This window comes from Plectropomus leopardus, chromosome 1 (assembly GCF_026936395.1).
Source record: "Plectropomus leopardus strain MGB_pleo_1.0 chromosome 1, ASM2693639v1, whole genome shotgun sequence".
NCBI classification, from domain to species: domain Eukaryota; kingdom Metazoa; phylum Chordata; class Actinopteri; order Perciformes; family Serranidae; genus Plectropomus; species Plectropomus leopardus.
Window position 1 is genome coordinate 24,493,451 of NC_142176.1, and position 26,600 is coordinate 24,520,050.

The following is a 26,600-nucleotide window of genomic DNA, read 5'->3' on the forward strand; positions in this document are numbered from 1 at the left end:
ATAGTATGGCTTTTTTGTCAAATTTGGGATGACATACAATACTATGAATTTTTAGAAATTACTTGGACAACATGCTATACTATAATAATTTTATGCCTCTGCAACAGCAATAGCTGAGGCCTTTGGCATTATGCTTTTAGGGTGTCTGGCCAGTTGGCTGGCCCATTTTGTGAACACAATATCTCAAAAATTCCACTCAGGGAATTTCTTCAAATTTACCACAAACCTCCACTTGGACTCATGGATGGATGGATTATATTTTGGTCACTGTGACGTCATTTGTCTCATTTTTGTGAACATTATCGCATGTCAAACTATGCAGGCTAAAATGTCTGCTGTGAAAAAAGTCTCTTGATACACTGCTGTCAATCTTTTTTAAACCCAACATAATTTCCTTAGCTTGTCCCACCACCACACAGCCTTTTTTTATACTGCACAACTTAATTCAATGTAATGAAGACACAGGTTTGTATACTGTGTTGTAAATGATTATCAAAACACTTTGAACACATGTGCTCGCCACACAGTACAAAATGGAACTCCATCTGCAAAGTGCAGTTAATAATGACAAAATAAAATGTACTTTTTCAAGACTTTAATTCTTCTATCATCCCAGTGTCACTTAAGATCCATTGTGTCACAGCATTCAGAATTGTTGGCACTCCTGGTAAAGTTAAACGTGAGACAAATAAATCAAGTAATCAGCTATGGCCTTTGCTGCTGAAATGAAATGAATGAGAAATATTTCACTGTGAGTTGAACTCATCTTTTAAAAGATGACTACAACATTTTTGGCACTTTGTTGTTTTTTGGCATTCATGCAAAGCTCACAAGTCCACCTGACTATAATTCTCACTTGGTTTCTAGCTGCTTCAAATATCACCCATCGAGTTAATGCACAAACTAGCTCTAATGACCTTAGCAGCAGCATCTCTGGCAGCCGTCATTTTTTGTTTTTTTAAATGATAAAGAAATCAGAAATAATTTCTCTAAACCAATCTGGGGGAAAAAAAGTATTTGACTATGGCAAAGTTTATTGCATATAGCTTGCTACTTGGTCTGTTTATCTTATGTGTCATCTAAACCAAATGCCAATAATTCTGGGGGGCACTGTAAATACATTCCAGTGAGACAAGTGCAAAAATTTTCAACTAGGCAATTATAATAACAACACACATTCTTCATTACGATGGAGAACGTGTGGTGGATATGAAGAGTTCTGCCTCACTGATGTCCATTTCCACAAGTTACCTTTATTGCAGGTAACAGAAAAAAAATGTATCCCATTCTCAAGCCAACACGTTAAGTAATAGCCTCAGAGCAATGTTTTATTTTGACCAGCTCTGTTGATTTATGTTTCAAATCACATCCTGGTGATTCAATGTGAATCCCAGTTCTAAACTTCTGACCACATGCTGTGGACACAATTTAGGAACCAATCTCACTGCCCAGGCTATTTCCCACCCTGAGAGGCTGTAAGGATGGAGGTGCTGTTATTCTGCTGACCTCATACCCTGTCTGTCATTCAAAAACAAAGCTTAAAATTGTCTGGCACCCCAGAGTGCATTAAGAACCCCTTGCATGAAAAATACAATGATTTTGTGTGTGTGTGTGTGTGTGTGTGTGTGTGTGAGTGCGAGAGAGAGAGAGAGAGAAAGAGGGAGAGAGAGGAGGAGAGTTTGTGTATTGCTCATCTCAACATCATTAGTTAGAGTACAGAACACGTTGTCCAGAGCTCAATTTGAACTCCTCAGCACCATGAAACTTTATGTGAGTGTACAGTGGCAGATGGGGGCCTCTTGGTCCACATTGTGTTCCCACAGACATGGATGTGCCTGTCTGTCTCTGGGTTTTCTCTAGCTGCTGTTTCACATAAGATATCACGGCTGCTTCGGCCTCTCCAGCTTCATTAAGGGCTCTGCGGTGTCTGAGTCGCTGTGGTGCTTTCTCTCTCGTGGGGGCTCAACTTTGCTGCAGCGTGTCCATGAGGGAGAGCGCATGTATCCACCTCTAGGAAGCATAGGCTGGTGGGAACCTGAGAACCAAATACACAGTGGCTTGTTACTAACAGAAATCCAGAGTCTTGGCAGCATGGATGGATTAATGGACGAGCCTACCGGGCCCAGGCCCAGGGGCCCAAAGTGTCAGGGGTCTCCTGGCCTTCACCTGTAAAATATCACTTAAATGCAAGCCGTAATATATGCGGACAAGAGAGAGACACACAATGACTACAAAGAAATGAAAAGTGGCTGCAAAGAGAAACAGAGTGACTAAGAAAGACTACAAAAAGGGGCAAAACATCCACAAAGAGAAACGAAATGACAACATGGAGCAAATACAAAGAGATTCAAAATGACTACAAAGACACACAAAATGACCTCAATGAGATGCAAATCTGCTGCAAAGAGACACAAAATGTCTACAAAGAATTTCAAAAAAATGTCAAAGATTCAAAATGATTACAAAGAAACATAAAATTACCACAAAAAGATGCAAAATATCTGTAAAAATACACAGACTCACAATGACTTCAAAAAGGGACAAAACAACTGCAAAGACACACGAAATGTCTATAAAGAAATTCAAAACAATATAAAATATTAAAAGACTTGCAACTACAAAAAGTGGAAACAATCACAAAGAGACACAAAATTATTACAAATAGATGCAAAACAAACACAAGAGGGGAAAAACAACCAGAAACATGTGAACTACAAAGAGATACAAAGTTACCGCAAAGAGTCACTAAAGCACAGAGAGATGTATAACGACTACGAAGAAATGCAAAACAACTACAAAATAGTGCACTGCTACAAAGTTTTTGAACAAAGCTCTTGTGTGGGAGAGGTGTTGGAGCCCTCTGCATGTCTCTGCCCAAGGGCCCATTGTCTCATAATCTGCCCATGCTCAGCCAACACAACTCTGAACTAAAAAAATAAAAAAGTCCTGATGATTACCGGCATCAGTGCCCATATCTCTGCATCTGCTAAAAGCATATTTACAACCAGGGGCCTTGCAGGATACACTTCCTGCTTGCTTTCTTCACAGCTGTTAAAAGCCTTTAGACTACATTTTCTTGTAGACTGTGAGATAATAATGGATGAGATGGAACCGTTTTTATTGGGGCATTTAAAATGATCCACAAGAGTATTCCTCACACAAAGCTGCTTCTTTTGTTGTTGTTGTTTTTTTTTAAAAAAAGAAAGATTTTTTTTTCAGCTCTGTGATCATTGCTGCTTTACACCACTTGGTGGGGATGTCCAACCTACCAGTAGGACAAAAAGGCAAGAGGGAAAGGCTGATGGAGAGCAGGCAACTCACTCTTCCTTACACTTCCTATATCAGTCTAGTGTTGGGTCTCTTAAGTGAAGGTCATATCCAGTACCTGGCTTATATACCTCCCCAAAGCCACATCCATATCCACACACACTATAGAGGCTGAGAGACAAAGAGAGAGAGAGAAGGGGGGAGGTGGAGGAGACGTATTGATCTTAGAAGATTGATGGCGTCTCCATTGGATTTTAATGAGAGGGACAACAACATCTTCAGCAGTGTGAAGGAGTCTGCTGCAGCAAGCACCATAACCACCTGCTGACTAACTGACAACGTGTTTGTGCTGTTATCTAAATGTGTGTCATCAATGTGTGTGTCAGGCATGGTATTTGTGTGCATGTGTGTGTGCATTCAGATTTCTGTTGACTTGTTTTTGCCCTGAAATCTAATTAAAAGAGAATGCAGAAAAAAGTAGTGGAAACACACACTCAGAGGAATGTTTGCACACCTGAAAGGTAATTATATTCCTCCCCACAACATGCATATATTTTTCTTCTGTGTCACTCTCTTGCAGTAACATACAGTACCCTGAGCTATGGAGTACTGCATTGTATTCCTTCTGTGCTGCTGGCGAGCAGCCATTAGATTCTTCAGCCAGCGTGTTGCTGCATAACTTAATGTTTCTGAGACTCTCCGTCAGAAAACCTGTGAGAGCACAGGGAAAACCAACTGCTACATTTGTGTTTATATGTGCGTGAATACTTGCACACGTGTTATGTGTGTGACAGTGCCCCTCTCATTGAACCCATGTCAGGAAAAGAACCCTTATTTTATTTGTGCTTGCTGATTTTAGCACAGCCAAATCAGTGTTTGTGAACTGTGGTGAGTATATTTCTAAGACAATGTTAAGCCACAAAATCAAAGATTCTTGTTTTTTTTTCATTTTGCTATGTCATAGTATTATATTATTTAAGTTGAAGAAGAGAAAGGAGTAGTGGTGAGCTGATGAATAGGTGTAATAATGCAGGCGCCCGGTGATGCATGTAGAGCGAGAGAGACGCTGCCTCGCCAGATGTAGGCTAATTAATATCAGCTGTCTTTGTTTGTCTCCTACAAAGAGGAACAGGTCGGGGAAAAGTTTGCATCAGTGTTCAGACAACCACAGAGACGCTTGGTATGTATATGATTTTATATATCCGTTTACCTGTAAAGTAAATAACGTCCGATGGCAATCAATTGTCTGTGTTGCGCGCGAGTAGTATCATTACGCAAGCGTCCGCGGCGATCCATTCATTCATTTATTCATTTATGTCGTTTCACTTTATTCGGTGAGATAGTGCTGCGTTACACATAATATGATCGTGATTGGTCACTTCGGCGTTAGGTTCGGTAATCTGTGGTTGATCTGAGTCGTTTATTTATAAGATTTAGTATTTTTGTTAACAACCTTGTCCGAAAGTGCTTTTACTAGAGTTGCGAATTTCCTGAGCAGAGAAGCGCAAAACATGATGGAGACTGAGCTGAAAGAGGAAATCAGAAAGCTCGCTTCAGAAGCCAGGAATGTCAGCAATGCAAATGATGAATACAGGGCTGGCCTACTGGCAGATCTGGAGATCAGTGCTGCTGATGACGAGGAAGCAGAGTTTGATGAAAAGCAGGAAACTGATTTGGAGAAAAATATTACTGACTGTGGGAAGAGACTAGATGAGGTCAGAAAAATAGTGCTTACCAACCCATGGACTAGATATGGAAAAGATTAACTGACAACTGCAATCCAGGACGCGGAGAGAGCCTGTGTTAATGCAGCTGCAACACCTGTCTCTTCTGTAAATCAGGACAGCTACGAGATGCAGTTGTCTTTTATGGGGACGCTGGTCCCAGAAGCAACCGAAAGCCTCACATCCTGGGTGTTATGGATACCTGAGTCAACTAAAACAGACTTGGTAAACAGAGTAAAAAGCCTGAGAGCACTTAACATCAGGCTTGAAGCAAGGAGGGTGGAGGAAGAAAAAAGCAAATTTGTGGCAGCTGCAGCAAGCATGGAAGCAAAACACAAACCACACAACCCATTTCCACTATGAAAATCAAACCCACCAGTCTACCCAAATTCCATGGCTGTAAAAGAGATTTTCACTGCTGGAAGAGAGACTGGGAGAGTTTGCAAAGACAAGGTGAACCATCTGGTTCAAGAGAAGTTAAAAAGATGCAACTTTTGGACAGTGTGGATGACAAAATCTGCAGAGACCTTCATCTGATGTCTAATAACACTGCTGAGGACATGTTTAGAGTACTAGAAAATAGGTATATACATTGAGCCATGGTTGCCTCTGAAATAGTTGAAGAACTCAAAAGGATTCCTGTCCTAAAAGCAGATCAACCAAGACAAGTGACTGATTTGATCCAGACTGTGAAGAAAACCCTATCTGATCTTACAGAGCAGGGCAACACAGGTGCTATCAAGAACCCTCTAGTAACCAAGTCCATAGAGAGTAAGCTACCAGGCACTGTAAAGAAGGACTGCCTTGTTTTCATGGTTAACCCCAGCAATGGTGTCACACCTGACAACCATTTTGATAAGTTCCTGGATACACAAGAAGAAATCATGGAAAAACTGGAGCAACTGGGGGTGGCTGAAAAACCAGACAAGACAGAAAAGACGTTTGAGAGAAAATATGCATCCACCCGATCCACAAGAAAAGATGAAGGCTGTGTTGTTTACGGAGATGAGGGGCATAAAGAAAAGCTTTTCTTTTGCAAGCAATTCAAACGACTGAAACAGGCATGTCTAAGGTGCTTGGAGTGTCACGAAGAAAGTTATAAATGCCAGGGTAACTTTCTGTGCAGAAATGGAGACTGCATAAGGGTTAGCTCCGCAGATCACCATTTCTTTCACAGTCCAAACGGGGGAGCCAAGAAAGGTGAAGCAGACAGAGGAAGAAAAGTCTTTCAGAGAAAGATCTCAGCCCACAGAGAAACATCAACTTACAGAGGAACAAGAGCAATTCATGGCTGAACTCCCCAGAAATGGCAGAAAAATGCCTGAGGGCCTTTACCAATGTGAATGTGGTCAAAACCTGTTTTGAGAAAGATCACTTCAGCCTAATGTGAGTTAATGGCCTGGAAGAGCTGCCTGTTCGTTTGATGCTGCAAGAAGTCACTGCTAATGCAGGGCAAAAAATTGGAAACCCAATGGACACACAGTGGGACACTGCAGGTCTAAACCCAGACCCAGAGTACAGTTGCTGACAAAGAGTTTCTGGAATGGTGGAAATGGGACAGTATCAGAGCAGCTTGTGAAACAAAGTGTGGAGGATGTGGTTGTGGCAAGTGTCAACCAGGAGGAAAAGAAATGACAGTGACTGAGGAAAACGAGCTTGAAATCATAAAGGAATGCCTCACTTATGTAAGGCGATGACCACAGTGATGCTCCACACTGGGACGCTGAGTATTCATGGATCGAGGACCCAGCGCCCTCCCCAATACCAAGAGTGGAGTGGAGGCCGTTTTCCTGAGAACAGAAAAGCGGCTAAGGAGAGACTTTGATTGGCAGGCCACCTACAAAGCTCAGGTTCATGAACTCTGTCACAACACCAGTCCGCCTGGAACAGCAGCCAGAAGTTTACAGGACTGAGTATGAATGTACTCCTACTATAAAAGAGCCAGATGTTCTCAATCCAATCCGAGCAGTTCTACTCAGGTTTAGAAGAGGAGTGAAATGTACAACTCTGGAAGATCGAGAAATGCGTCTTCACAGATTCCTCTGGAGAAATACTCAGGAGGAACAAATTGGTGAGTATGCTATCGCCAGTGTCAACATGGGTGATGGTGAGTGATGGTGATGGTGCATAGCACAGGTGGCAATGCGTAAGCCAGGTTACCGTCTTTCACCCACCTGACAGAGGAGTGCCGAATCCTTGAGTAGGATAGCTACGTGGACAACATTCTAACATCCCACAGTGACCTAGCAAAGCTTGACAGAAGCACAAAGGGAGGTGGGGAAATCCTAAAAGCTGGTGGATCCTTCCTCAAACCATGGGTCAGGTCGGGAAGAAGTGGTCCAGGAAATCCTGGATCAGGATCAGCAGGATAAAACAAGGTTCTCACACTCCCAAATCAGATGAAGGAAGGAGACAATAAGGCTTTGGGAGTTGGATACCTGGTGAAGGAAGATAAGTTGTATGTGATGGCCTCCATCAACTTCTTGAGGCAGAAAGCAGAAAATGAGAGTCGGCCAAAACCTCGATGGAGAAGAGGTGAGAAGGGAGACTCCTGACCCCCTCACAAGGAGGGAATTACTATGCCAGAGAGCCGGACTCTACGACCCAATTGGTCTTGTTACACCTGCAAAACATAAAGGTGCCATACTCGTCAGGAATGCATTCCAGAAGGCTGGAGGCAGGAGTCTGGCCCGACCAGCATGGGACACACCATTATCTAAAGGCCTCAGAGAGGAAGCCATCAGACTGTTTGAAGAATATGTATGCCTTGGCCAAATCACCTTTCACAGGAGCCTCACACCAGCTAGCTTTGTTGGAAAACCATGGGGGATAACATTCTTAGACGGAAGTGACAGCAGTTATGGCACTTTGGTGTACTTCAGATGGGAAACCGATCAAGGTATTTAAGTAAGGCTGATTGAGTCCAAGGTGAAGCTTACTCCAGTGAACCAAAAGGGAGATTCAGTCAAGGCGGAGATCTGTGGTGCCGTCTTTGCTGCCCGGCTAAGGACAGTTGTTGAAAAGCACAGCCAGATGGAAAAGCGTTGGTTCCACCTGCTGAACAGTCAAGCCAGCGAGGGAGGGGAGCCATCCAAGGAGACAATTATTGATACCAAACCTTCTTCGCAAACAGAGTTGATGAGATTCAGAAGATAGGATCTGTTGAGGACTGGTGGTAGATCCCACGGGACCAAAACATTGCTGACATCATAACGAGAATGACTATCCCAAAGGACCTTCTAGAGGATTCTGAATGGCAAAATGGACCTGGCTTCTTGAGACAGCCTGTGGAGGTGTGGCCAAAAAAAATCAGCTTAACCAAGCTAGTGAGAGTTGTTGCCTGGGTCTGGAGAGCTGTCACACAGTGGAAGAAGATAATGAAGCAACCAACTACAATTAAGGCAAAGTGGGAAGCAATTTCGAAAGGGGATGCAAAGTCCAGAGCCCGGCAAGCTGTGCTATTTGTGAAGGGGTGTGAGGATTATTTTAGAGATCTCTGTCTTGCAGCCCAGGAGGGTGCAACTTTCAGTGACACCACTCTCGACAGACTAGCAGTGTATAAGGCACAAGAATCGGGACTCATGGTATGTGGAGACAGGATCCAGTTCTTCAATAAAATAGGAACAGCAGTACCAATACTGCCATATGAAGCATGGATATCCACACTTACAGCCCAAGAGGCCCACAGGAAAATCATGAGGAAATAGCAGGCACACTTTTCAGAATGAGGGAGAAAGCCTGGAGGGTAAAAGGATGAAAGCTGCATGATATGCAGGAAAGCCAGAGCAAGAAGGTGTCTGCAAATCATGGGTGACCGTCCATCAGAGCGAACAAATCCAGCCAGACCATTTGAATTCACCACTGTGGACTCATGTGGGCCTTATGAGGCAAAGGACAAAGTCAGAAAGAAAGTAAGAATGAAGGTGTGGGGAATCGTCTTCTGCTGCATCGCATCAAGAGCTATAGACACGGATGTTGTGAGTGACCAATCAGCTAAAGGATTCCTGATAGCCCTCTAGAGATTTATGGCACTGAGAGGGCATCCAAGAAAGCTGTGGTCGGATCCTTGAAAGAACTCTGTGGAGACCAAATCTATGCTAAAGTAGCTGTACTTGTTCCTGGACTACCTGGACAGGACAAAGCTGCAGAATGAAGCTGCCAAACATGGAGCAGAATGCAGCTGGAAAATCCATCCAGCAGTCTCACGTCACAAAAATGAGCGGCTGAGGCAGCCATCCGTATTGCGAAAAGGGCCCTGCTTAATCTGGGGAGGAGATGGAGTCTTCACGTGGGGACAATTCCAGACATTCCTTTACATGGCAGCCAACCTGGCCAACGAGAGACCCATTGACGCCAGAACCTAAAGCCAAGAGGACTGTGTGGACTACATTAGCCCCAACTCTCTACTCCTTGGCAGAGCAGGACCTACAGGTGATCCAGGAAGCCTCAAATTTGACGGATACCCCTACAAGAGGTTAAGAGTCATCCAAGCAGAAGTAGACAAGTTCTGGATGAAGTGGAGTCAGCTGGCTGGACCCAACTTATTTGTAAGAAATAAGTGGCACACAAAGGAACGTAATGTGGTTGTTAGAGATGTTGTTAAAAACAATAATCTGTTATGTCTTTAAAAGCCTGTGGTGGCCCTAAAGGCAGCAAGTTGGGCTGGAATCTGACATTTTACACACAAAGGAGCTTTTATGAAAGGTCTATAAAGAGTGCATGCATAGTCTTACAGGATAAATGGATAAATAACCACTAAATGACCCAAGACAGAAAGATGCTGCTGCACTGCCTCTCAATAGGCTAAAACTTTATAACATGCTTCTGTCTACAACCTACATCACCACTGGCCACAAACTACATCACTATAGGTGTTGGACTGCAGGTTGGGAAACACCTGTGCTGGCATCAAGGTGTGCCCTGTTGTATTTTTGCTTTTGGCTTTTGTAGAATTGTGTTTCCAGTGAGACGGTGGTGATCCTGGACTAGGCTAAAAGCCCATCGAGGCCCTGATGGTTATGCTGACAGTTAAACTTAAAGTATCTATGACAGTTAAAGGTAGCTAGGTGACTGTCCTAACAGTACAGTGGTCATACAGTAGTCAGAAGGGGCAGCGCTGGTGTACTGTGTAGTGCCTGGATGAGAGGTTTAAGGGGGGTTTACAGTCATCATTGCAAAATGTGCCATTATGAGTGGCCATCCAGGGCCCCCTTTCCTTATTCTTTTTGGGGGGCCCTAAATATTTGGCTTGGTTGACTGTCTTGACTGTGCTACAAACATCCACTGTCGCTCCTCAACTGTCAGAGATTGGCCCTCTTGACAGACACTGTCTAGTAAACACTGTATAAACAAACAATAAGTTTCTGTTTCTGTTGCCTGTTTTCTGCATCCCTTAATCTCTCTGCATGTCTACTTGTCTACAAATCCTTTAAACAAATACTCGTTCTAAAAACAACTCATACTACTTGAACAAAATTCAGCCAGACAGAAACACAATAGTCTGCCATGTCATCAGTTAAAACCCTGTTACTGCTGCAACGACAAAGAATAGGAGGTCAAAGCTTAGCCTGTGGTCGGTTTTCAGGGATGTGGGTAAATGGTTCATCAGACTCATTTGAGAGTAAAACAAAGAGCAGACCTACTGGACAAAGTCAGCCTTTTGTTCAGTGCCTCTGGAGCTGCTCTAGAAAGAAACGCCTGATGAAACACTAAAGCACTGTATGTTCTCTCTGGCTCTGAAGAACAACTGATCACGTACACTAACTCTGGTTGAACTGTCCATGAAAGATGCAATCTGAAACAGGCTTTGAGCTGCCAAAGAGCTGAAAGTGAAAAAGAGGAAAATAGGAATGGACAAAAGGAAAATTGAAAAGAGACAGCAGAGTAAACAAAACAAACAAGCACAAGCATCTATAAATAATTTGCTGGTGCAGTAATTCAGATTATGATTACTGTTTAAGAGGCTCTGAAGGACCAGGGTTTGTTTCTAGCAGGAAAAGTGAATTATTCAAGAACCTACATTTAGCATGAACTTGCTCCCCCATCCTTTCCACTCCTCTTCCTTTAACCTCTCCCTCAACTCCTACATGCCCTCAACACACTGGCACACACTCAGCAGTTTCCCATAGAGACTAATGCTCACACAGCACAGCTCAATACCACCACATTCACAGTGCAACCTTTGACACACAATTAATTAGATAAAACTTCCTCTCTTTCTCCCTCAGCCTACACGCACTGATGACTTCATGGACAAATAAGCCGACTTGCTTCAACTCAAAAATTGCCTTGCATGAAATTGCAGGGTCGCATTTTGAGGGAGGTTTTAAGAAATCCAGATGAAACAGAACAGCTGAGACTTGCACAATAAGTCTCTCTCTCACAAACACACACATTGTCCGCACAACATCTGTATGTGACAATAGAATATCTTTGTGTGTAAAATATATGATTTTGCGCTTTAAGATCACTTAAAATAGTGGTTCTTAACCTTGGGTCCAGGGACTCTGAGGGATCCTTGAGACTTTCAGGGGGTCTCAAAGTCTGGTCCTTGAAGCGCAGTTGTATCAAATGAGGGTCAGATAACTTATGTGCATTAATTAAAGGGGTCCTTGACACAAAAAAAAATATTTTTATAATTACAATGCTTAAGTTTTCAAATAACAGGCAATAGAGGGATGACAGGGATGACATTTTACTGTAGTCCAACCCAGAAGCTAACTGTTAAAGAGCCTATGGGAATTTTCCATCGGATTTTGGATCATTGCAGAAAATAAGCTCTGTGGTAAACAAACATTAATGATACTTTGTTCAGCTAGATCATTTTTTAAAGATGAACACTACCTTCAAGATTTTTGAAGCATAAATCCAATTACCAGAAGTAAAAAGCTATTGCTAGGCTAAAATGAACTACACTACAGTTGCGTAACAACTGGGATGAGACTGTAAAGCTGTGTTCAGCGTGTTTCTGCAACCATCTTTTTTAAGACATAAAAATTTCGAAGTTCACAAGTGGGGTTTTTACTGACATTTTTTATGTCATAGAACAAAAAGTGAAAGTCTTTTTTTAGCTAATGTTGACCAAAGACCTTATTTAAGGCTTTTAAGTAATTTACCTTTGAGACAAAGGGACCGGAAGTGCTTAAATGCTAATTCATTCCCAGGGTCCAGGACTTATTACTGGAGTTCGCTATGACTGTGCAGCTGAAAGCAAGTGAGCAAATCGCACATAAGCATCCTGTTGTACATACTGCACAATCAGATGTTTGTTTGACACTTTAATCCAAAAGAATCACAGCACCACAATTCCATACAACTGTGTAATACCAGAGAGAATTACGTACAGCTCTGTGTTTCATGTCTTTTGTGATCATATAATTCTCTGTAAATCCAGTGTAGTCCTATAAGCAAATGTGTTGTGGTTGCTTTACAGCCTGCAGACTCTGTACAGCAGTCTCAGTTGCTAACTATCTGGGGTTGTTATCCTCCCTCTCTGTACAAGCTGCATCTGAGGCAGACATGGAGGCAGAGATTGGGAATAAAGGATAAAGAAAAGTTAAGAAACAGAGGAGGATTGTGTCTGGGGTGACTGTGAGACAAAAAAAGCTCCCAGGAAGAAGTGAACAATTTTGGAAGACAGTTAAAGAAAGGAACAGCAAAAAATTATACAACTCATGTCAAGAGGTTAAAGACTTTTTACGAGGGGAGAAATTTTTGACATGTTCTCAGGGGGCTGATCTATTTTTATTCAGTTTTTCAAGTAAAAATACAAGAGTGAATGACATATGTGGCTCATTGCCAGGTCATTACTTGCATTAATTAACAATAAAAACAGATCAGTCATCTGAATGTGTCATTGTGAATGTGCAAACATTTAATCATTGTTGAGATTTTGTTTTCCTCACAGATCTAAGGCTGTGTAAATTGAAGCATTTAACGTCATTAGTACTGATGTACAGCTGTGCATCTTCTGACAGCAGGAGTTCTTCTTGATTAGCAGAGCAGCGGATGTGAGACATAAAACTAAAAGCCTCTTGGCTGTTGGATCTGCTGCACCTGGCTGAAAAACAGCTGTGGCCTGTGACTAACAAGGGAGCTTGGTGTGGTTGTGGTGTTGGAGAGGGGAGCCAAGAGGGGCGGACAAAGGAAACCTGTTTAGTGTGCTCTGCTTTGAGAACATAGGTTAAAAGGTAAACATGTATGTTATATTATGATATAGCTTACTGACTTGTTGTTTGTGGCTTAAGTTTGCCTGTCAAATTCTTCGAGATTCTTTGGGAGTGCATTGTGAATGTGATAATCATTGTTTAATTTGTATTGTAGGCGTTGTAAAACATTTTGGAGCTATTATCATAAATCAAAGTGAACTGATGTGAATCAGATTACAGCAGAATGTGAAATCTAATGATGCATCAGTTTTTTAAATTACATAGTTCCTATGTGCTCTGGCAGAACTACACTTCTGCCTGTGTTTGACTAGGACTCTGCACAAACCTGCTATTTTTAAATATCACACTGAGAGACGGTCTCACCCCAGCCTCGATTGTTTTTGGGGTGTTTTCTTTGAAAATGTCGGCATCCTCTCATCTGTTTACAGTGGGCTCTGTGTCACAGATACGTTGTACACAAATTAACAGACAAAGCTGTGGGATAAAGATGCATGCAAAAGAATATCTCATATTTCTGGTCGGAAGGAAAAACACACCTGATTTAAAACTTGATAAAAGAAGTGGACATCAACAGGGTTTTGGATATGCATGAATATCGCAGCACCGAGCATTTCAAGAAGGCAAAGAAAGGAAAGAGAGTCCAACTGCCATGCGTTGGAGTCTGCCATGCCTTGGAAAAATCCTATATTGATGCACAGAAGCAAAATGAATAGTGGCTCCAGCTATTCTACTTGTTCTTATTTTGACATGATAAACAACATGTTAGGACATATTATTCAAGAGTACAGTATACACAGCTGCATGTAAGAGGGGAGTGTCAGTGGAATACTCCTTTTCATTAGACATGAAAACAGCTTAGTAGTGGGTTTAGAATTTGTAATGGATTACTTTTGGTTCTAATGCTACTATATTAAGAGTTTTTGGTGGAAAGCCCAGCTTTACAGTCCCTAGGTGCCCCCAACACAACTCAAAATGAATTATGAAGTTGTTTTGTTACTGCTGGATGTGTCACTAAACAACAGTTTGTTAACAAGTCCACATCAGCCTGGTGTGATAACATGTCAAGTGGCCAAAAAATCTTGCTATGTTCTAGTGTAGCTCCGTAACTCCATGATGGTAATTATCTGGATAACCACAAAGCTGTCCTATACTGAAGTTGTCTTAGCACAAGCACCTCTGAAAAATAAACTGGCTGAGCCTTAATAAAGGAACACTCTCAGTATATATACTAAATCTGAATACTGTGTTAAGTTTTGGGAAAGCATTTTACTTGAGCACAGAGTATTCAACTCTGCATTCAACCATGCACAAGGTTTTACTAAGAAATAATGAACATGAGTCTTTTTTGCATATAATATTCTCTGCGCTTGAATTTAAATAATTGGCTGTGGCGCTGCAGACAGTAGCATATAGCACAGATGGCCCTCAGGGACCATAACTCACACTTAACAAGCTGTGCCATGATATGGAACATTATTAATAAACAGTAAAAGGGAAGGAAGGGAGATATTGCTGTTGTTGTTAAAGAAAGATGAGATGCTTTAATAGGGAATATAAAAGAAGTAAGCATAAAGAATATGATGGAAACTTCTATTTATAAAGTTTTAAGATGTCTCTCCACTGTGTGGAGAAGTATGTCTGACAATCCAAAGTATTCTCAGCCAGTAAGAGAATTGATTATGCCCCTATTCGATGACACTATCGCAATTGAAAGTCTGACATTATTATTAAGAAAAAATGTGATGTCTTAAGCTTTTTGACTAGCACAGTCCATGCACAGAATATGAAATCTTTCTAAGACATTGTCTAAACCGTGTCAGTGGACCTTTAAATCTTGAGCTGGCATGAAATCCTGTGTGCATGCTAAGAGGCAGGAGTGCTGGAAGAGAGAGTTCACCATCCGCATGCAGGATAAGCCTCACAGGTCATAAATAAAACATAGGAAAGATTTTGTGCTTCCTTGTGCGAATCGTAAGAAAGACGTGCTTGCCTTTATCCTGTACCTGCGGAGGCGACACACATGCAGGGTGAACTTTCTCCTCTTTAATATGCATTTCTGCATGAGGCTCAACACAACATTGTTATCTTAATCCAGAAAAATAGAACTCCTAGTTGTGATTCTCTGTTTTTATTTAATGGAATCTAAATGAAACAGATTCTCAAAAGACTCAAACGGAGTGAGACAATGTCAGAAGGGCAATTTACCCTTTTAAGGGCATTTATTCAGACACAATGAAATATTTTTGTTGAGTCCCAGAGGGGAGCCACGTGACATTTCAAATCATTATGGCTCAGCAGGCCCTTCAGGACCTTGCCAGGCCATAATGATGTGAAACCCCTCTTACACATGCACACACACACAGATATGAATTTTCTGCTTCCCCCAGGTCAGAGTAAAACCACACTAAGAATGATTGTTTTCTGTTGTTGGTATTTTTGCTCTGAAAAAGTCATTGAGTTGAGGTAAAGGACTGCAGGGAGGGAAATTTAATTTGAGAAAACACCTTCCACACTAATCAAATTATAAAAGTTACACACTCATCCGACCAGGCCTTTTTAAAAAAAAACTAAAGCGGAAGGGCATAAGTGTGCCAAGTAAATATCATGCTAGTACAGGAAGTTGTTTCAAGTAATTTGCCTATTCATTTGCATGAATCCAACTACACAGTGAGGTTCCCCTTCCCTTTGTATTTCGAGTATTTGTGTTGACAGTAATAACATATTTTCATTTTTGCAAGCCTTACCTGCTGGGGACTCGTTGTGGTTCTCCTCATCAGAGTCAGCAAAAACTTCAGCCAGTTCCTGGTCAGACATGTCAGTAAGCTCAGTCAGATCCAGGAGGTCAAAGTGCACCTCCAAAGAAGACACACTACTCAGTGGTTCTATGAGGGAGAGAGAAAAAACAACATACTGTTAGTTTGGATGGAGGTTGAGAATAACTGCTGACAGTGCAGAAACAAGCAGCTTTTTGAAAAGAAGTGGAGTATAATCTGCATATATTCTCCACACAGAGCTCCTCAGCCCATCATAAAACGTTCTTGAATCTTAATTGTGCTCATAATCAGATCAATAGCTGACTCTTGCAGGACTACTGTAAAATCGACTTCAACAAAAGAAAATTTTTTCTCTTTTATTCATTTTTATCAGTACATCTCTTACAAAGATAAGGGCTCTCTGCTTCGGATATATTTCATACACAGCAGACTTCCTAAGTCTGCCTCAGAGTTTGCCTCTGTAGTGAATGTCTCTGGCTCAGAGTGACACCTGTGTGAAACACAGGCAATCGCTGAGGAAATGAAACAAGAGCTTATGTCAGAGGAGGTGAAAATAGCCAGTTCTTTCACGCATTGTGATCTCCGTCTTTCCTCTTGGTGTGTTGCACCTGTTCATTTCTTTTCTGCACAAGATTCCTGGGCAGGCAGGAGTCACTACTGCTGCACACAACAGGATCAAATTCACATGTGGTGCGCGTCAACGTGTTGGCCTCAGCATTCCTATCAGGCTGCAACTAAAGAGGAAGTTTTAATGTAATGCATGAAAGTGAAAATATTCAAATACTCTGTAATACATATATAAACAAGGATGCAAGAGCATCTGCTTGTCTCAGCATTGCTTAAGTTCGGAGCTGATTCTGTGTAACAGAGCTGAACTAATCTGCCATTATAGTGAGAAAGATGTTACAAGACTGCACTGAGGCAGATGGAGGTGTGTTTATATTTTCTTGTGAATCAGTGGATGTCTGCATGCCACACAATGTCAAGTCTGAATGAAACACTTCGCTGGTGTGGGCGTGACTTTGTGGAGAAAATGATAGGTTGGTGACAGGTTGAAAGCTGTTATTATCCCAGTGTCGTTTGCCTGCCTGTTTTCCTGGCTGTTTAATGCTTCAAGCTGAAGAGGCAAAGCCCACTCTCCTGCTGCTCTTTGTCTGTTGTTAAATCCAATTCCCTACAGCGTCCTCCCAACAGAGCACATAGTGATTTAAAGAAGAATGATCATCATGCTGAAACAGTGGCTGGTAATTGTGCCATGTTTCAAATATATTTAAAGCACTCAACACCAGAAAATGCCAAAGACATGTGGAATGAAAAATAAGGAAGTAGTGACTGAGAGAGACTACAAATAGGAAATGAAAATGTAGAGACTTTTGAGTTTGAAGTCGAAAGACGATCAAGGGGATGAATAACAAAAATCAACCTTGCCTGTCCTTTACTTCACCCCAAACCTTCTGCTCTTCTCCAGTCCCAGCAAATGTTACTGTCATATTCATAACAAGGACTTGCTCACATGCTGGCCATGACCCAGGCGTCATTCTAGGGCCCCATCTATTTGTTAAAAATAAGAAATATCATTGCTAACCAAGCGGCTACCTCGGGGGCTGAAAAATTAAGCCAACTTGAAGTCCCAAAAACTGCAATTCGTCTAATGGCCACTTGAAGCTGGCTCCAAAAAACCAAATAAATCGGCATTTTACATTGCTCAGCTTTACAGCAGACATTAACATGTTTACAGCCTGATAAAAAAAAAAACAAAAAAAACATTTAGGTCTCTACAGTTAATTTCAACATTAATGATAACTGTACAAAATGGAATTTTTACACAACTCACCAGTTTACATTTTGTTAAGTTTCAAATTAGGCTATGCATAATTAGGGGTATGCCTGCTTTGAGTGATAGGCTGTGAGGCGTCATCACAGTCTGTGAGTCAGATCCACCCCTCGGTCCACCACAGCTCCAACATCGCGTCCAAATATGGTCACGTCTGGCTCCAAAAACCAAAGGTGGCAATGGCCAAAAAACTGAACTCAGGGCTTCAAAAGAGTCCACAAGCCAGTGGGTGACGTCATGATGAGTATGTCCATTATTTATACAGTCTATGATGCAAACACTGTTAACTTCCATCCATATCCACATGGTTAATAATACAGCAGTTAAGCAAAGAGATTGCACATATCCAACTTCCATATCAGACTGAGGAAAGAGCTGTTTGACTTGAGGCTTGACTTCACATTACTCATTTACAGTTAAAGTAAATATTGTTTCTAGAGGACACTGAATTTTTTAGCAAACCATTTTCAATTACACCATTAATCACCGCACCACATATAATTAATCAGCAGTGATGGAAAGCAGCAGTCAACAGTCAGGGCTATTTCCCATCCAAAGCTTTTTTTTTTGCGGTCTGATAGTGATAATATTCAGTGCAGAAACACTGCAATATGCAATTATTGGTTGACAACAATCTGAGAGAACTTTTTTAAAATTTATTTCAGATTTGACTGTTTGTGTTTATATTTAACTTTTCCCACAAGCTGGTAAGCTACTGCTGACAACTATCAGTCTTTTTGACCCTCTTCTCAGGAGGAGTGAAGAAACTGGAGGCAGTGAAACAAGGTTGGAAATTGTGGAGGAGGGCATGAAGAGAAAAGAGGGAGAGGCATGATGATTGGAGACAACAGAAGATTAAGCTTTAGGTGAATGAGTAAGGAGGGAAAGGGAAAAGAGACGAGATTGAGAGGGTGGAAGGCATTATGTAAAACGAAACACTACATTATTTTCTGCCATTATTTTCAATTGGCTACAAGGTTATTCCCATTCAGCTGTGCTTGTTTTTTAACCACCGCTTCCCCATCTCTTTTCCTCTCCCACACCCTTTCTACTTGAATAATTGATCAGTACGGTTTCTCTCCCAGGCAGACACACTGAAAAAACTGACTCCATCTCAAAAGCCAATCAGGAGAGCTTTGAGACGCCAGTGGGGAGGACTGACAATAAAGAATTCAAGCTGAGACAAAAAAAAAGGACTTTGTGCCTAGAGCAGATGGATGATGTAAAAGACCACAGCCTATTCTTACAACAAGCCCACAGCCTGGTGGCAAGTCAAATTTTGTGTCTTCTGAACCATTTCAATTTTTCTCGGCATATTTAAAAAAAAAATTTTGAGCATGCCTTTACTTTCAGATTTAATATGCATGCCTTTGTAGTTAATGTGTGTGAAATAAAGGGCACTCCAGTTCAATGGAAAGTAAAGTGATGTTCCCTTTATTCACAGTAGCACAGTATGACAAATAATTGTTTGCGTGCTTTCAATATGAAAAAGGTTTTCCTTTCATTGTGTTGTTTCTCTCCTCTCTCTGCATGCAGATATACTCAACTGTAGGAACAAAGAATAGGGAGGATGGGTAAGAGGGAGGAGTTCACATTTGGAAGAGGGGATAAGGGAGCAGAGGGGATGTGCCTTGCATGCTGGATATGTGTAATCCCCCTCCCTCTCATCAGGGCTCTAAGGTCATCAGTCAAGCCTGAGCAGATTGTGACAATGACTGGGCTCTGATGGGGTGAAGACAAAACAATATATTCTGTTGTATGTGCTTCTTTTTCTCACAGTGACCGAACATACAGGCACCTGTCCATACTTGTCATTTTTTTTTGTTGCTTTGTTCACTAATTAACAACTGACATGTAAATAAGATGTCATTTATTAATCTGAGAACACACCCATAGTGAAGTCCTTCAAAACTGAAACATTTTGCAAAACTCTTCCCTAGTGTACCATGCTTTATTCACCACCCTGATGAAAACAAGTTGGCTGAAAATGTTTGATGAATAAAGCATGGTTTACAGAGCTGAGACATGCTTTAATTTAAGCTGTACTAAAGTTTTTTGAACCCTACATTTCTCTGTTCTTCCCTTTGACTTCTGCTATTAAAGATCAATACAAACAGATGATTACTTTTTTCGCTCAAAGACTGCCGCACAGCAGTCACCATAAATTTTTAATCTTCAATTCCATCTACACAATCATAACAAGGGAATGCAGCCCCATTGCAGTTTTCTGTCTATTACTTGTACGCATCGTTTTTCAACGATTTAGTTCCCATAAACCAATTGACAACCAGTTCTGGGCTATAAAAATGTTTGTCTTTTTAAGGTAGGCTGTTTGCTCCAGGCCTAAAAATAAATGCTGCAGATGACTCAGGTGCAACCGTGGTCCCCCTTTTTGGAGATAAAACTGCAGCGTTAGGAAATAATTTGTTTCTGTGACACTCAAGATAAAGCTGCGATATAGCTCTGTGAACAAAAAACTTAATGTATAATCTCAATAAAAATTAAAGAGCAGGTACAAATTTTTATTTGGTTCCTGATCTCTCTATGATAGGGCTGGGTAATAATATACTGTAACCAGATGGTTATAATTTTTATTTCACGTTTTCTCAGGACTGGATCTTTTCTCTCTTTCTCTCTTCATTGCCACATACCATTAGCTGACTTGCCAGTTGGCACAATTATTTAGTGGGTCATGTTAAATCATCAAGATACAGACATTAGCCCCTGGATGAGCTGTCTCTCTGAAAAAGTGCTTGGTTAGTGGAGCAGATAAAGGTTGCCTTGTCATCCATGTAGCCCCAGTATCTGTCTGTGTTCCTGTGCCCCGGGCTCTGAGTCTACCGCGTACAGGGGGAGCCTCTGTATGGGACTGATGCACAATGAGTCTTTTCAACTGCAAGCTGCAGTGGTCTTTGAGAATGTACGACCCTAAAAACCTAAATCAGGCAGCAACCATTTTGTGGGTTTAAAGATAAGAGAGGATCAACCTGGACTCTACTGGATGAAGATGTAGACAGTCCAAAGATAAAAATGTACTACGTTAGATTAATCCAGTATTGACTGTCACTGATAAGACACTCTTTAACAGAAGCAGGATATTCTTTTCCTTCCTTCTGGACACACTTGCTATTGATCAGATATCTTGCTAGAGGCATTGTCCACCCATAATTAACCTATAACACCTATTAATCACCAATGAATATTCATCACTGTTCACATTCTTATTATCACCCTCTCTTCCCCTGGTACTCACGTCTCTTCTCAGTGATGTGCAGCAGGCTAGCAGTGTGCCCTGACAGGCCACCCTCCTCCTCCTCCCCTGCTGGGTGGTGGAACAACTCCTTGGATAGGTCACCTGAGCTGGAGGGCTTCAGCAGCTTCTGGATGTCTTTATTGGGCTCTATGAGCACACATAAACACACAGATAATGAGAGGAGGCAACCAGAATAAAAAGGTGGACATACTGATCAAAGATTTTTAATACATTACAATAGGAATGTGGGATTATTTGCTCTACTTAAATGGATACTTCTGATCTTTTGAGGTAGGGTTGTATGAGGTATTATTCAGTGTTTTACCTATAGTAGACATCAGTCGGCACACCTCCAGTTTGGAGGTGCTGGCAGGAGTAGAAGATAAGCAATGTGATGCTGTAAAGGAGTCGGCAATGAAACATATTTAAGATTTAAGTCACCTAAAAATAGTTCCACCTTTAAAAAAAAATATATCGGTTCAAGTGTACGCTTTATTTATAATATTATCACCACTTTACCTTGCTGTCAGGCAGCAATCTCCGACAGAAAATTGAAGCCGTCATCTCTTTTTCAAATCCAGACTCTATTAAGAAAAACAGTAATTTACCATCACTGCATGAGGAGCTGCTGTTCTACCACTGCCTTGATAAGTTAGTTTGTGTTATATGTGACTTTGGCATTTAGAGTGGCTAGTTTGTATTCACCAATGTCACAAAATAACACAAAGAAAACTAACTGATCAAAGCAGCTGTAGACCAGCAACTCTCTTGTTAAGCAAGTTTAAATGACTGTTTTTCTCAGAGGAGTCTGGTTTTCAAGAGAGCAATATAAGAGCACCAGTTCCTCGTCAGAATGGGCTGTATGATAGCAAGGTCAACATAGTAGAGTCCACATAGACTGATAATGATTTTTTTAGGTGGTCCTCTTTTTTCTTTTTTTTTAAAGATTATTTTTTTGGGCTTTTATTCCCTTTAATGGACAGGTTTAAGCATGAAAGGGGGAGAGAGAGGGGGGGTGACATGCAGCAAAGGGTCGAGGCCAGAATCGAACCTGCGGCCGCTTTGGCGAGGATACAACCTCTGTATATGGGACACTACTCTATCCACTGAGCCACCAGGTGCCCTGGTGGTCCTCCCTTTAGGTGGCTAAAGTACGTTCGCTACTGTACCGATCCACAATAGAATACTGCTTAGCTTCCCTGGTGGTAATCCTGCCTCCTTGTGCAAGCCAACTGTGCCAACCATATTCTTAAAGTGATACACTGACTATTTAAATGTATCTCATATGAACCCACTTCAAGAGATCCAAACTATCCCTTTAACTTAAGTGTAGATCTCAGGTTTAGATCAAACCCAGAACAATTTAAAGCATCAAGAAAATGCAGTAAAATCTGACAAGACACATCTTGGGGTAATTAAGGCAAAAAAAAAATCACATAAAAAATCAAAGTACAGAAAGAAGTAAGTGTTGGCCCCATTATTTGTAAGTCATGTTTGGTGATTATAACTAATGGGTTCCCTCCTTAATGACCAAATCTAAACCTGACATTATGCCCCTGTCTAACGTAGAGCTTAAATATCTCTTCTGGTTTCTTTTCTCTCAATCTCTCAATTCTTTATATGTATATGGTCTACACACTCTGCCTTCATTCAGTCCTTTATCAATTTCTATTTACATAAGTGTGTACACATATTATTGAAAGTTAATTTTTTTTACGTTTGTGATTCTTTGAAAGGAAATTGGCTTACTTGGCTCCAGGCAGACATCTAATTTCACAGCTGTTACATTATTGTCATTTTGATGTTTCTATAAAGAGAGTGGTCACACTCTTCAATCTCAAATATCCATTCAAAATAGGAAAAACAGGCTCTCGTAAGCTATTAACAAAGTCTGAAAATAGAGGGTTCTTAAAATAGCATCCCTTCAAATGCATCAGTATGCACAAACTCTGTTCGCCTGTTTGACACAGCTGAAAGCACAGTGGGAAATGTGATGAGGCTGAGCGAGGTAAGGACAGGAGTACAGGAGAAGGGCTGAAAATTTAACTAAAGGAATACAGAAAACTGAACTGCAACATTACCTTTCTCAGTTTCCAAATTGTAAGAGTGTGTTTTTGTTATTATAACTTATTGTGGTGAAACAACTAAAGCATGGATAAATACACAATGTATTTATAAAATAATGACATTTATAAGGAAATTATAACATAAAAAGGACTCATCTGTAGAGCAACACTTAGCAAAAGTGACAGCAGTCTGGCCTTTTTTTTTTTAATAACATGTAGAGTTGATGGAGAGAAGTGTAGGAGTATGGCAGATTCCTGATGGGCCTCACCAGATGGGTGGTGAGGCTATTTCTACTTGCAGTATGCTCCCAGACAGTTGAATTTCTCATTTCAGATTAAAAGTGTGTTAGAGCCAAGGCCAAGCCACATGATGGATTCTGCTTTCACCCTGAGAAGCAGAGTGTTCATTGCCGACTATTGATTGATCTCCCCAGCGAGGAGCCACAGAAACTGAAAGACTATAAAGTTACTTCTGCTGTTGAAATGAAATGTTTATTCAATATTTAGACTATCAAGTGGCAACTTTGGCTTCCATTTCCATCACCTTCTTTAGCAAACACTTATTATAGAAATCATGCAGGACTGCAGTTCCTGTCATTCATACACTTATCCATCCAAGCTCTAATCTTGTCCATTATCCAAAAAACATTTTTTTTTTTCTGGGAAATGTCATTACAAGAGTAGTTGACTGTTTGAGTTGAAGTACATTTATAAAAAATAAATAAAAAAAGCATTTCCCATGTTTTAATGAGCTATTATCTGAGGACATGTAGTGTATGCATGACCTTACTGCATGCCACATAAAGAAATCACTGTTTTGGACCACAGTTACACAGACTATAAGGCATAAACCTGTGTAGCTATATTATTACTCCCTGCAGTTCTATTCTCATTTTGTTTGTGCTCGTGTATGCTCACATGTTTTTCTTTAGTTAAAGACAAGTCTGGCTTTCAGTCAGGATGTTTGTCAGTGACAGAAGGAAAAAACCTTTAAGAAAGCCAGAGTATTATCTGCGTTTAAAGGAGGACATGTTTACACAGATGGTCTGAGCCACCACCTGCTGCACTGACTGTGAAGAAGTAAATAACAAGAATATAAGATACTGATGATAAGACACAGACAGCTATCAGAATTGTGGTCTTTTCAGGGAACGACTGACCCTGTCATGAGCTGACAGCCGTGACTGTCTGTGAATCAGCTAACCATGGACACACAGATGAAGAGAGAGAGACAGAGGGAGAAAGATTGTGCGTTTGCCAAAAGTTGAATCAAACAGTGTCTTGGTTCAATAAATCAATTGTGGTTTGTAGTGCAGGCAGGAGGAATTAACATCCTCTATCAACACCTTTTTTGCTGACTGCACTCCATCTTCTGTACTTTAAACTCATGTAGTTTTTTTAAGTTTACAAATAACCTCTCAACAATGACCAATTCTGTACACATTTCTCTAAAAAATAGGTTATTGTGCATGAGTAATGAGTAAAGATAATGTGGACTCCAGAATTAATATTCCAAACAGTTGATGGTGTTTTTGGTACATTTTCCAGCAATATTAAATCCTACCAAGTAGGATTGTGAGTGCCAATTTGTGACGGTTAGTTCACTACAGCCACAATACAAATACTGCTCTCCAGAAGTCACTATGTCCTGTGATACATCATAATAATGATGTTCACTCTAATTCAATCTCAGCATAATGAACAAATAATAACCCAATTTGTCATGGCCAGGTAATTCTGGCCATCAGCATGCACATGCAGTGTTGAGATAACTGACCGCATACAATGATAAGTGGAACGAAGCCATGTCAAATGAAAAAGCATCTCCCATTTTATCTGCTGAAATTGCAACTTGTAGAGGCTGCATTGCTGTTGTTTTACCCCAAGGAACAATAGAGTAATAAAGCAATATTTTAATAGTGGTTGAATGCACATTGTGGGTTCAGAGGCAGCTAATGTAATATACTGACCAATAAAGTACCTCTCTACTGATATGCCTCACTATGTACATTATGAGATGCATTTTTTCCGTATTTATCACAGCTAATATTATAATCTATCACATTTTACAATAGGTAGCCTACACTGTATATAGACATAGTTACATTATCAGCCCTTTGTATGCTTAAATGTTACCATGCATTAGTGGCAGTGAGGCAATGTGCAATGCTACCACACAGCAGCACCGGCTTCACTGAATGGCCTTTACACAAAGGCCATATGCATCCACTATTGTACGGTAATTTGTATTTCATCAGTCCAGCTTTTGCATGGTTGACCTACAGTGTGTACATATGAAAAGAGGCTTTACTGCTAGGCAACTGATTAAACATGAAGCTTGAATGTAGAAATGAATCCCACACAACTGCATCCTTGAAGAGAAAAATGATCAAAGACAGAGTAACTGTGCACTGCTACATTTGCCCCTCACAGTGACCAAATCTTCCCTAAACTATCAGTAAAATGTAGTTACATTATTTAAACCAGCTCATATAACAAATATCATTCAGTTCCACCATGTGAAAAGTGTCCATACAATTCTAAACATGCTGTTTTAAGTGAGACACTTAGGTCCAGCAGGCAGACTATCAAGACCACAAGTCATTCGAAAGACAAAGACACTCTGCAACAGCCATGCAAATGATGCAAAATCAGTGGTAGACAGATAACCAAAAAAAAGAATAGAAAATGGCTCTTACCTGGGCTCCCTGCCCCTCCCTGTGCCTCCATGCAGCTCAGCCGAGAGTGTCCTGCTGTTCACCACACCAGCATTAGAGAGTGGAGGAGACAAACGGGGAGGGAGGAAGGGAGAGGCAAGGGGAGAGTGCGTCTGTGTGTGTGTGCATATGAGAGAGTAGGGTGGGGTGTGTGGGTAGACACAACCAGACCCCTGCTCTCCAAAGACTCTGCTCCTCCTTCTTTGTTTGTCCTCGCTTGGTCTAGATTTCCCTAACAGGTGATGTTGGTTTCTCCTGCTCGGTCCACCTGCCCCGCTCTGCCATCGGAGCTGTCTGAGTGCGCTGACTCACAGAGCGAGTCCACCACAGACAGAGAGGTCTGGGAACAGTGACATCACTGCACATTTCTAAGCCACTTGTTTTAGTAAATGCAGCATTGTGAGGCTTGGCTTGGTATGTGCAGAGTACACAGAGAGAGATCCAGGGCAAAAGAGAGAGGGAGAGAGGGATGGAGGGAGGGCTGAGCTGGCAGTCTGCCCAGACACACAGAGAGAGAATGGGGTGTCAGGGAGGTCTATGGACCGCTGGAGGGAGGACATTATGTGTTTGCCTGTGTGTGAATGAGTATCCCTGTGTTCATCACTGTGATGTATCAATTTGTTAATATATTTGGAGGCAAGTTATTAAACCTGGTAATGGGTCTGTTCATGTCAAATACACACCGCTAAGGCAGTATTATGGCTGACTGACAGCAGGGTAGATTTTTAAAAGAGATGTGTGGCAGTCAAACACAGTTTACGGACATGACAAACAACAAATAAACACATCAAGGGATT

General features: G+C 41.2%; 1 protein-coding gene across 1 annotated transcript; it reads right to left on the minus strand.

Annotated features, from left to right (window-relative positions):
• Positions 1–580: 580 nt before the first annotated feature.
• On the minus strand, positions 581–26,214 carry dbndd1 (dysbindin domain containing 1). The gene is made up of 4 exons (XM_042501315.2): positions 25,786–26,214; positions 21,021–21,167; positions 15,904–16,041; positions 581–2,035 (listed from the first exon to the last, which is right to left on the minus strand). The coding sequence occupies exons 1-4, from the start codon at positions 25,814–25,816 to the stop codon at positions 1,881–1,883; spliced, it is 471 nt and encodes a 156-aa protein (XP_042357249.1). The 5' UTR covers positions 25,817–26,214; the 3' UTR covers positions 581–1,880.
• Positions 26,215–26,600: the final 386 nt, after the last annotated feature.